Source organism: Xenopus tropicalis, chromosome 9 (genome assembly GCF_000004195.4).
Source record: "Xenopus tropicalis strain Nigerian chromosome 9, UCB_Xtro_10.0, whole genome shotgun sequence".
Taxonomy (NCBI): Eukaryota; Metazoa; Chordata; class Amphibia; order Anura; family Pipidae; genus Xenopus; species Xenopus tropicalis.
In genome coordinates this window covers 45,788,330-45,800,639 of record NC_030685.2, presented here as the reverse complement: position 1 = coordinate 45,800,639, position 12,310 = coordinate 45,788,330, and the positions used below count along the sequence as shown (strand labels likewise).

Here is a 12,310-nt window from a genome sequence, read left to right as displayed (position 1 = left end):
AACAGAAATTCTTTTGAATCCAAAATGCATTAATATATCTTTCTATTGCAAAATACTGCCAAAACTGATAATAGAAAAAGCTGAAACATTAAAATACTAAAAATAAAAAATAGAAGTAAGAACCCCCTCTTTTTGTAGACAGACCTGACAAGCTGGACACTTTGACACATAAAATAGATCTGTTGGACACATAATACTGTGGACACATAATACTGATCTATTCAGGGCTGTGGAGTCGGAGTCGAGGAGTCGGAGGCAATTTTGGGTACCTGGAGTCGGAGTCGGCAAAAAATGAACCGACTCCGACTCCTATTAAATTTAAATGGGAATAAAAAAATAAATAAATAAAGCAAGTTTAAATGTCCCAATTCACAAACAGTCATAATTAATTACTTCTCTGCTATAAGAATAAAGCCCAATGCACGCAGTGCATAAACGAATACATCGATGAGCGACCATGAAGCTTTTCATTGACTGCATGCTTCACTAAATGGGACGTAACGCACAGTTACGGTGCGGCAGCTCCACTGCGTCGGGTTCCACTGGGAACCCAGCCTAACTCTCACTGATAACTAGAAATACCTGTATACGTGAAGGGAATGGATAGTCCATAGTTTAAGACTGAAGCTTTAAAACATTTGAAAAACTGCTGTAATTCAGCTGTAATGTTAGCTTAAACTTTAAACATGACTATGGGATTCTAGGGAAATCATTAGAAGTAGGAGTATAGATAAAATTGTCTATCAGTTTATTATCAGTTCAGTCGTGTTTTAAGTGCCCCTTCCCCCCTGCCCCTTCCTGGATGTATAAAATACATTAGCACAGTGCTGTCCAACTTCTGCGGTGCCGAGGGCCGGAATTTCTCGCGCATACATGGTGGAGGGCCGCTAATGGAAGCCAGTTTTGACCATTCCCCGCTTTTTTAAACCACACCCACTTCAAACCACACCCATTTTATCACAATGGTGGTAGTGCAGCAAAAACCAAAAGGCTTGGTCCTCACTGCAGGGATATCAACCATCATTCATATGTGAAAAAATTATATTATGTCATATTAAGACACACCCTAAAATCCATATGACTCCTCCTCCCCTGTGGATAGCACAGCAACCCCCAGCATATAATTACACACCTTAGGGACCATTTAATGGCTATTTCCAACTGCTAACAAACTCCCAGAACAAACCCCTGCCAGGTTCACCTCCCACAGGCACCATAGGGTAGAAAGAGTATATGGCACACACAGGCAGCACTCTGCCTGCCCTACGCTACCTGTGTGTGCCATACTCTGCCTGCCCTATGCTGCCTGTGTGTGCCATACTCTGCTCTACCCTGCCTGTGTGTGCCATACTCTCCCTGCCATATGCTGCCTGTGTGCCATACTCTGCCCTACCCTGCCTGTGTGTGCCATACTCTCCCTGCCTTATGCTGCCTGTGTGCCATACTCTGCCCTACCCTGCCTGTGTGTGCCTTTGCCATACTCTCCCTGCCATATTCTGCCTGTGTGTGCCATACCCTGCCTGTGTCTGCCATACTCTGCCTGCCATATGCTACCTGTGTGTGCCATACTCTCCCTGCCATATGCTGCCTGTGTGTGCCATACTCTGCCTGCCATATGCTGCCTGTGTGTGCCATACTCTGCCCTACCCTGCCTGTGTGTGCCATACTCTCCCTGCCATATTCTGCCTGTGTGTGCCATAATCTGCCCTACCCTGCCTGTGTGTGCCATACTCTGCCTGCCATATGCTGTCTGTGTGTGCCATACTCTGCCCTACCCTGCCTGTGTGTGCCATACTCTGCCTGTCATATGCCATACTCTGCCTGTCATATGCTGCCTGTGTGTGCCATACTCTGCCCTACCCTGCCTGTGTGTGCCATACTCTGCCTGCCATATGCTGCCTGTGTGTGCCATACTCTGCCCTACCCTGCCTGTGTGTGCCATACTCTGCCTGCCATATGCTGCCTGTGTGTGCCATACTCTGCCCTATCCTGCCTGTGTGTGCCATACTCTGCCTGTCATATGCCATACTCTGCCTGTCATATGCTGCCTGTGTGTGCCATACTCTGCCCTACCCTGCCTGTGTGTGCCATACTCTGCCCTACCCTGCCTGTGTGTGCCATACTCTGCCCTACCCTGCCTGTGTGTGCCATACTCTGCCTGTCATATGCTGCCTGTGTGTGCCATACTCTGCCTGTCATATGCTGCCTGTGTGTGTCATACTCTCCCTGCTATATGCTGCCTGTGTGTGCCATACTCTCCCTGCTATATGCTGCCTGTGTGTGCCATACTCTGCCCTACCCTGCCTGTGTGTGCCATACTCTCCCTGCCATATGCTGCCTGTGTGTGCCATACTCTGCCTGCCATATGCTGCCTGTGTGTGCCATACTCTGCCTGCCCTGCCTGTGTGTGCCATACTCTGCCTGTGTGTGCCATACTCTGCCTGCCATATGCTGCCTGTGTGTGCCATATACTCTCCCTGCCCTATGCTGCCTGTGTGTTCAATACCCTCCCTGCCCTATGCTGCCTATTTGTGCCATACCCTCCCTGCCATATTCTGCCTGTGTGTGCCATAATCTGCCCTACCCTGCCTGTGTGTGCCATACTCTGCCTGCCATATGCTGTCTGTGTGTGCCATACTCTGCCCTACCCTGCCTGTGTGTGCCATACTCTGCCTGCCATATGCTGCCTGTGTGTGCCATACTCTGCCCTACCCTGCCTGTGTGTGCCATACTCTGCCCTACCCTGCCTGTGTGTGCCATACTCTGCCTGCCCTATCCTGCCTGTGTGTGCCATACTCTGCCTGTCATATGCTGCCTGTGTGTGCCATACTCTGCCTGTCATATGCTGCCTGTGTGTGCCATACTCTGCCCTACCCTGCCTGTGTGTGCCATACTCTGCCCTACCCTGCCTGTGTGTGCCATACTCTGCCTGTCATATGCTGCCTGTGTGTGCCATACTCTGCCTGTCATATGCTGCCTGTGTGTGCCATACTCTGCGCTACCCTGCCTGTGTGTGCCATACTCTGCCCTACCCTGCCTGTGTGTGCCATACTCTCCCTGCTATATGCTGCCTGTGTGTGCCATACTCTGCCCTACCCTGCCTGTGTGTGCCATACTCTCCCTGCCATATGCTGCCTGTGTGTGCCATACTCTGCCTGCCATATGCTGCCTGTGTGTGCCATACTCTGCCTGCCATATGCTGCCTGTGTGTGCCATACTCTGCCTGCCCTGCCTGTGTGTGCCATACTCTGCCTGCCATATGCTGCCTGTGTGTGCCATACTCTGCCTGCCATATGCTGCCTGTGTGTGCCATATACTCTCCCTGCCCTATGCTGCCTGTGTGTTCAATACCCTCCCTGCCCTATGCTGCCTATTTGTGCCATACCCTCCCTGCCCTATGCTGCCTATACACAGGCAGCATAGGCCAGGCAGTACTTACAATGTCTGAGGTGTGAACAGACAAACAATGTGGGTGATTACAGCCTGAGCAGGAGGTGTGAACAATGCAGGGGGTGAACAATGCATAGATTAAAAGGTGTGAACTGTACAGGGGATTAGATGTTTAAATAATACAGAGGGATTACAGCCTGAATCTGAGGTGAGAACCATGCAGTTAATCTCAGTACTGATACCATTTAAAGTGGGCCACCAGTTGGACAGCACTGCATTAGCATATTAAAAACAGAGGAGTCGGAGTCGTGGAGTCGGAGTCGGGAGTATCAGAAACTGAGGAGTCGGAGTCGGAGAATTTATCTACCGACTCCACAGCCCTGGATCTATTGTTCACAAAACCAATGGATTTCAGTAAAGTTTAGGCAAATATTGAACAGACAGCCCTGGCATGGGGGCGTGTAGTCTGATGCCTAGTGTATGACCTCTGGAAAAAAGAGGCAGGGTGAAGCACCCGGGGGTTCAATCCAAAATGGGTCTAGAATCCAAAAAGGAAGTAGAGTGACTCTGAATGCTAGGTAAGGTCAACCACCTATAGGTTCAACCTGTCCAAGAATGCGTCAAGCATGTGTGTGGTATACAATGGTAAACTGATTATTGTTACATTCAATAATCGAAAATGTTATTAAGCAGTGTTCATGTGGCTTATTAAGAACAGCCACTGTACTATTTGTTGACAATTGCATATCATAAAGAAGTTTGCCTTAACTACGATTGACTTACTTCGGGGATTTAGACAAAGAAACAAAAAATCTGTGTGGCATAGAACTAAAGGTATATAGAACAAGCAAGTAAGTGAGAGATTGGGCCAGTATGCAGAAAAAGAAGGTATACATAGCGAACACAAAGTGAGATCAAGGATAGAGAACACAAGGGAGGTCAAGGTATGTCCAGGAGGGCACCTAAGCAAGACTTCGCAAACAGTTTGTCATCAGTAATTTGTATAGGTTAAATAATTTAAAGGGACATACTGAAGAACACAATCTATACAAAGGAGCACAATAAATCAGTTTATTCAATCCCTGGGGACTAAGGGTGTCAAAAAGATGAATCCATTTGAGTTCAGTCTTTAGTAAAAAAAAAAAAAAAAAATCAATAATTATACTTCTCAAGCATGCTAAGGAATGTCTCAACCCCAATAAGTGTTTGGTTACTGGGGTGTCTCCTTTACTAGCGGCTAGCGCAGCCCGAATCGCCAAGCGGTGATTGATTATCCTGTCCAAAAAGTTGGTAACTGTTTTGCCCACATAAATCAGCCTGCATAATAATTTACTCCACTTCCAACAAAAAAAAAAAAAGATAACAGTGGTATGTCTTTCATTTCCCAGATACATCCAAGTACTGGGGTGTTTTCTGAACAAACATTTTTAGTGAAGCAGTATTTAGTTGTATGAAATTAAATCAAAAGTGAAAAACTGGCTGTGCAAAAATTTGAATGCATGTAACTGCTCAATACTGATTACTGGCAACACCAAGTTGGTTGGATTAGCTCGTTAAGCCTTGAACTTCATAGGCAGGTATGTCCAATCATGATATTTAAGGTATTTGAGGTGGCCAACTGCAAGTTGAGCATCTGTAAAACCCAGGTCTGGAAGGCCAAGAAAAATACAGGAGCAGCATATGTGGAGGTTTGTGAGAATGGTTACAGACAACCCAAAGATCACCTCCAAGGACCTGCAAGAACATCTTTCTGCATATGGTGTCTGTACATTGTGCTACAATTCAGTGCAATTTGCACAGAACCTCTATATGGCAGGGTGATGAAAAAGAAGCCTTCCTGCCCTCATGCCACAAACAGAGTCGCTTATTGTATGCAAAAGCTTATTTAGACAAGCCACATTCATTTTGGAACAAAGTGCTTTGGACTGAAGAGACAAAAATTGAGTTATTTGGTTATAACAAAAAGTACTTTGCATGGCGGAAGAAGAACACTGCATTCCATGATGGAGGTTCCATCATGCTGTGGGGTTATGTGGCTAGTTCAGGGACTGGGGCCCTTGTTAAAGTTGAGGGTCGGATGAATTAAACCCAATATCAATAAATTCTTCAGGATAATGATTAAGCATCAGTCACAAAGTTGAAGTTACGCAGGGGTAGGATATTCAATGACAGGAAGAATGTAGGAAGACAATGACCCTAAACACAGTTTGAAATCCACAAAGGCATTTATGCAGAGGGAGAAGTACAATATTCTGGAATGGCCGTCACAGTCCTCCGACTTGAATATCATCAAAAATCTATGTGACGATTTGAAGCAGGATGTCCATGCTTGGCAGCCATCAAATTTAACTGAATGAATGGTCAAAAATACAGCCATCCAGACACATTATATATATATATATATATATATATATATATATATATATATATATATATATATATATATACACATACATACATACACACACTACACCCTACAGGAAGGGAAAAAAAAACACCCCTTTTAAAATTCCATATATTCCATATTCACATATAAGAGATAACAGCCCCCACACAGCTTCAGTGATTTTATAGCAGTAACCATGCAGAAGGCCAAGAAAGTAATATATTTAAGGGAGGGGTTATGTGCTGCCTTTGGGACTGATGAAAAAGGAAAATTCATAATTTCCCTCACTTCCCTTCAGGCAGTACTAATGTAGAGATAGTTATGTAGCAGAAACTTTAGGGAGGGTCATTTACTACTGCAGATAAGAATGCTTTTGAGAAAGCCACTTAACTGGGTGCAAAAATGGTCAATTTGTACTGGTTCGCAAATATTTTGAAACTTGTTCACAATACTGTTCTACAAATCTGGTCCAATGGAACATAAGCTCTTTCACTCCAGGAAGCGGATATTGCTCTAGCTGAGTAAGCTCAGATTTTTTTTAGGTACAGTTCTGCCAGCTTCCCTGCAGGTCATACTAATGGCTTGTTTTATCCATGTTGAAATCAAAGCCTTTGAAGCTGATTTGGACTGCAAAAATAAAGAAGTTGTTTGAAATTCAAAATTCCTTTATCTCTGTACAGTGTACAATACACCTTTTTACATCTAATTAATAAAGAAGAGCTTTGGGGCGTGGTTTACCCACCGATGTAAAGAGACGCACTCCCTCAGAGCTCTGGCATAGCCAATCCAAAACCATTTATTTTACAAACACCACAAACATTATTTGGGTCTGGAATACACCTGCAAACATACCTCAGCATACAGATGGGTGGACGAAAGAAGACAAACAGATAGCGGCAACCAAATTATACAAATATGTCTGGCAAAACAATCAAGATGAAGCCCGCACCTCGCAATCTCCTACCGATGGGTACTCCACTAATCCTCCTAAAGCAAAACCAACTCTGCAGAAAGTTCTAGAGGTGATCTGAGATTCCAGAACAGCAATGGAATTTAAAATATATACCAGAATAGAAGAGGTTAAAATAGACCTGGAGTTGCTACGACAGGACATACAGAAAGTAAGAGAGTGGACGACCATGGCAGAAAGAAGGGTATCGGACCTTGAGGATACCTACAAGAGATATCCTTGAGACCATCAGTGACCTGGAGAACCAATTAAAAATGTGTAAGGCTAGAGCAGATGACCTGGAGGGACGACAGCATCGCAATAATATAAGCATAAGCAGCATTTGTGAAGAAAGGGAAGGTGCCAATTCTGAACTCTTTCTGGAATCACTCATAAAGAACACCATGATTGCGAAAATCCTCAACTATAGAGATAGAGATATCATCCTCAAGCTAATTCGGCTTGGATGATGCAAAACTCATATTTTATCCGGACTATACAAATGAAGTCCAGAAGCACAGGGCAAAATTCGCAGAGGTCCGCAAGAAATTTTGTGAAAAATAGATCTCCTGAGGTAACATAACTAGTAATAACATGGACACAATTGGTGGTATCGTGTGGTAACACTTAATGTGGAGAAGGATGGGGTGACTCACTACTGATAAATGTTTTTGAACTGGTTTCTGATATAGTTTTTCTACAGATAACTATGCCCTGAGATATGTGCCACTCCCTCCCATTACAACATCAGAGAAAGTCTGATAGTACACTTAATTTCCACACCTATAAATGGCAACGATATATATATAGAAATATATAGAAATATATAAATGCTATTTACCTCAGTATTTTTAATATCTCAATTTGGTTGCATACTTTATATATGGATTCAGGAGGTTGGGGTTTTGGCATACTGAATTCAATATATACCAGAGTGTTTAATAGGTGTCCTCACATTTAGTTCTGACCCACATGCCCCTATGTTTGATATGTATCTCTGTGGCCATTTGTTACCATGGACATGCGCTATGTTACATAACATCGATGGAAGGTGTATATTTTTCTCTCTTAAATACACAGTACCACACTCCCTAATGCACTGTGTCTCCTGAAGATGGTTACCATGAAAATGTGATGCTATATGTACAGTGTCCTGACATATCAACCATGCAGTTTCTTTTCTGTAGTATGCATGACTACGTGTCTATTGGAAGTGGTGCGCTCCTGGAAAGAAGGGGTTACCACGGACACGCAACGCTGCATGCGCACATAGGGAGAGTAGGGGTTACCACATAGACGTAGCGCCACAGTATGCACAATATGTGCGGCCTGCTTGCAGGGTGGCGTCTCCCCTTTCAAACTGTGTGGGAGGTTCTTTGTTTATTTATTCACTTCCACGGCCCGTCTGGTGGATTGCCTTTGACAAAGTTCAGGCATAAAGAGCAAAACGTGTGTCAGGTGCACACTTAGTTTTTGGGAAGGCAGGTGTTTGGTGCGCTGAGGGTGTTGACAGTCTGTGGGAGGGAGAATGAAATGGTGTGTTGATGGGTGTGGGTCTCCAATGTGGGCTGGGTAGCTAGCTGTTAAGACCAATACTGGAACTGAGATTCCACACTTGCTTTCTTTTCCCCTGCACTATCCCTACCCGTTAGGCACAGAGCATTGCTGCACGCACCTAAGGGGGGGGGTTACCTAGCTATGCCCCATATTTTAGATTACTTGACAATCTTTTATGAATAAAAATAAAAAAGTTTTAATATTGTTTTCTCAAGTCTAAGGACCAGTATACAAGTGGGCGGTGCAAAAGTGTATTTTCTGCTGATTTTTTTCTCCCCACAATCAAATCACAAATATTAGTATGGTTACTTTTTTGCCAAAAAAATTATGATTATGCACTGGATGGCTCCCCTCCCTTCAAAGAAAGCAACATGGGTGAAATATGTTAACAAGATGCTCCCCCTAATAAAGCTTACATATAAAGCCCGGGGACATCTTAACATATTTGCTAATCTATGGGGCCCTTGGACGGATATGCATTTGATGACACTGCCCTGTGATTATGTATTCAACTATTAATGTTCGGTATAGGTACTGGTTTACTGCTCTATGCCCCCCCCCCCCTTCTTCCTGTATTCCTATCCCTGTTAAAAGAAAATATATGAGTTGTCTAATTCCAGGCAGTGTCATTCAGTGGCTACTAAAGCAAAGAGAGTATTGTCTTGCATAAAAAAGGGCATTGACTCAAGGGATTAAAATGAAACATCATTTTGCCTCTTCAAGGTCTCTGGTAAGGCCTCACCTTGAGTATACAGTGCAGTTTTTGGCTCCAGTCCTCAAAAAGGTTATTAATGAGCTGGAGAGCAGAGATGTGCAACTAAACTGGTAAAGGGGATGAAAGATTTAAACTTTGAGGTTAGACTGTCAAGGTTGGGTTTGTTTTCTCTGGAAAAAGGTGCTTGGGAGGGGACATGATTACTCTGTACAAGTACATTAGAGGGGATTATAGGCAGATAAGGGATGTTCTTTTTTTTCCCATAAAAACGATCAGTGCATCACAGGCCACCCCTTTAGATTAGAGGAATGGAGCTTCCATTTGAAGTGGCGTAGGTGGTTTTTCACAGTGAGGGCAGTGAGGTTGTGGAATTCCCTTCCTAGTGATGTTGTGATGGCAGATTCTGTTAATGCCTTTAAGAGGGGCCTGGATGAGTTCTTGAACAAGCAAAGTATCCAAGGCTATAGTGATACTAATATCTACAGTTAGTATTAATGTTTGTATATATAGTTTATGTATTTGAATGTATATATAGGTCAGTATAGGTTTGTGTGTGCTGGGTTTACTTGGAAGGGTTAAATCTTGATGGACTCTGGTCTTTTTTCAACTCTATGTAACTATGTAATGCCTCTAGGTGCAGGCACAGCAGGAGGCTGGTGTTAGCGTAGGGGCTGATTCTCGTCCTCCTTTTTTTTGCCAGCCCCATGTGGCACTAACCTAGGCCTAAGAGACACAGAGCATTGGCCTGAATATACCCACCCTCCTCTACTTTAGTTTATGTAGCAGAGTGGAGGCAGTAATTGTACTTGTCAGTGTAGTTTTACTGAGATGTGTAAGGGAGCAGATTTGTTTCTATCAGCCTGCAAAAAAAAAAAGCAGGCTGAGAGCTCTTTATTTTAGCATTCACACAGACCATTAGTTTGTGGATGGTAGGTACTGGCAACTGTATGTTCTGGGTGCAGAAAATTTGGAAGTAAACAAGACATACGCAACTTGCCTGTATAGAAAACAAAGCTACTGCTGGGTACGTGAAAGCATTATCTACTACTGTAAGAAAAAATCCTACATTTGCCTTTTCTGTATCTGTTGTAACCATAATGTTACCATAATTCAATGGGACAACACTCTCAACCTGCATCTTTTTACTAATAATATACTTAAACTTTCTGGGGTTCATTTTAGCCTCTGCTACGATATGCTCCTCATTTTCTATTTTTGCTTTTCGGATTGCTGTTTTACAAAACTTGTTATAGCGTATAAACACTATAACAAGTATTGTAAAACAGCAATCCAAAAAGCAAAGATAGAAAATGAGGAGCACATTGCAGCAAAGGCTAAAACTAACCCCAAAAAGTTAAATGTCGCTTCTGTCACCTCTGACTTGTATTTCTTAAAGGAGAAGGAAAGTCATTTTGCCATTTAAATGCCAATAGATTAGCCACATTAGTGCAAGCTAGAACACTATATTTATTCTGCAGAAAGCTTTACCATACCCGAGTAAGCAGCCCTATAAGCTCCATCTGTTTTCTTAATATAGCAGCTGCCATTTTAGTTTGGTCTTAGTAGCTTCCGTGTTGCAGCTATATGAGCTGGTAGCTCGGATCACACATTCTGATGGGAGGGGGAGTTAATTCTTATAAATTTTCTGAAGGATTTTTCTGAGAGAGGACGTCTGATAATGAGTGAAAAAGCACTAAATGTCCTCAATTTCCCTCTGTAGCACTAACCTCACAAATATATCTATTAAAGGACAAGGAAAGGCTAAGTCACTTGGGGGTGCCAAAATGTTAGGCACACCCAAGTAACATAAATCGCTGGTGCCCCTGTTAGGAGAAAACAGCACCAGGGTACCTGTAGCAGAACGCTTCCTCCTTCCGCCTTTGTTTTGGAAGGACTAAACGACAGGCGCATGCGCAGTACAGTGAAAAGCCGATTTCTCTGTTAACGTTCGGCTTTTCACTCTACTGCGCATGCGTGTGTAACCGAAGGAAGGAAGGAAGGAGGAAGCGCTGCAGCTACCCCAGGCTGGTGCTGTTCTCTCCTAACAGGGGCACCAGCTGGGGTAGAAGGTAAGCGATTTAAGTCACTTGGGGGTGCCTAACATTTTGGCACCCCCAAGTAACTTTGCCTTTCCTTCTCCTTTAAAATTGCTGTGAAATACAATAAAAACATTTTTATGTGTGACAATTTCAATATTACCTTATTATAGAAGCTTGACTGTGCAGCAAAATCAGAAATAGGAGATCTGCCTCTTGGACTGGGCCACTCATTCCCAATTAGAGGTGAACGCAAAGAAATTTTATTTATTTGCTGAATGTAGAGGAAAAGCATGAACTTCAGGGTATCCACAGAAAGCTAACAAGAAAAAATACATTGCAAAAAAATATATATTAATAATAATTCAAAACATCCACAAAACAGGTATTTCTGGGAAGTGGGGCATATACTGTGTAACATTGATCTAGAACTTTCAATTTTCAGTGCATGCCTTCATGAGTTTGATCATTATAGCTTTAAAACCCAGGTTCCTATAATGTTTATGTAGTACAAATATCATTATTGTTTATGTAGTACAATACTAATCATTAATTAAAAGCTATGCAGCACGGGTTTTTTTTTGCAGGACCCCATTTTTCCTAAAAACATATTAGCTACATCATAATAGTTGTAGGATATATTTAATTTGCTTACTGTACCTTACTCTTTACTTCTTCATACTTCTCTGAAGATGGACAAGTAGAAGCAACTTCAGCCCAATTCAGACTCTCAGCTACACTGCGCTCAAAAACGCTGAGAAATGTTTCAAAGTACAACCACGCAGTTTCTTCCAAAATCTGCAGTTTACCACAGGCAATGTGCCGCCACATACACCAACACAATCGCGGATAGCAGCCTTCGCTGGCACGAGTTCTTACATATGTAGCCATTTTCCGCAAATAATGCATGCTAAACTTTTCTGGTGGAGGGATCTGCAACGCACCCAACAGGAACGGATCGGTTTTCACCCACAGCTGAACTCTGCTATCATCCATCAGCGTGACTGTCAATGTTAACCCAAAAAAGTTGATATTCAGTCTCCACTCACAAGCGCCACTGTAACCTAGGCAGCTCCCACTTCCTATAACTGAAACGGCTCAAGCAACCTTACTCGTGACGTCACACACACCACGTGACCTCTCAGCCGACGAGTAATGTGAAGTTTACGCTATTATTTGAAACGGCCTAGTAGAAGTAGACTCGAATGTGAGCGTAATCATTCATTTGCACTTCTGCAGATTTACGGATTAAGAGTTCCTGGTACTGACCTATAGGC

The 12,310-nt window shown here is 43.2% G+C and overlaps 1 protein-coding gene across 1 annotated transcript in view; it reads right to left on the bottom strand.

Annotated features, from left to right (window-relative positions):
• Positions 1-12,060, bottom strand: part of tbccd1 (TBCC domain containing 1) — a 47,881-nt gene extending 35,821 nt beyond the window's left edge. The window contains exons 1-2 of the mRNA NM_001016961.3: positions 11,694-12,060; positions 11,197-11,352 (exon numbers count right to left, since the gene is read on the bottom strand). Coding sequence (NP_001016961.2) covers positions 11,197-11,352; positions 11,694-12,029 — 492 coding nt within the window. The 5' untranslated portion in view covers positions 12,030-12,060. The remainder of the gene's footprint in view (positions 1-11,196; positions 11,353-11,693) is intronic.
• Positions 12,061-12,310: the final 250 nt, after the last annotated feature.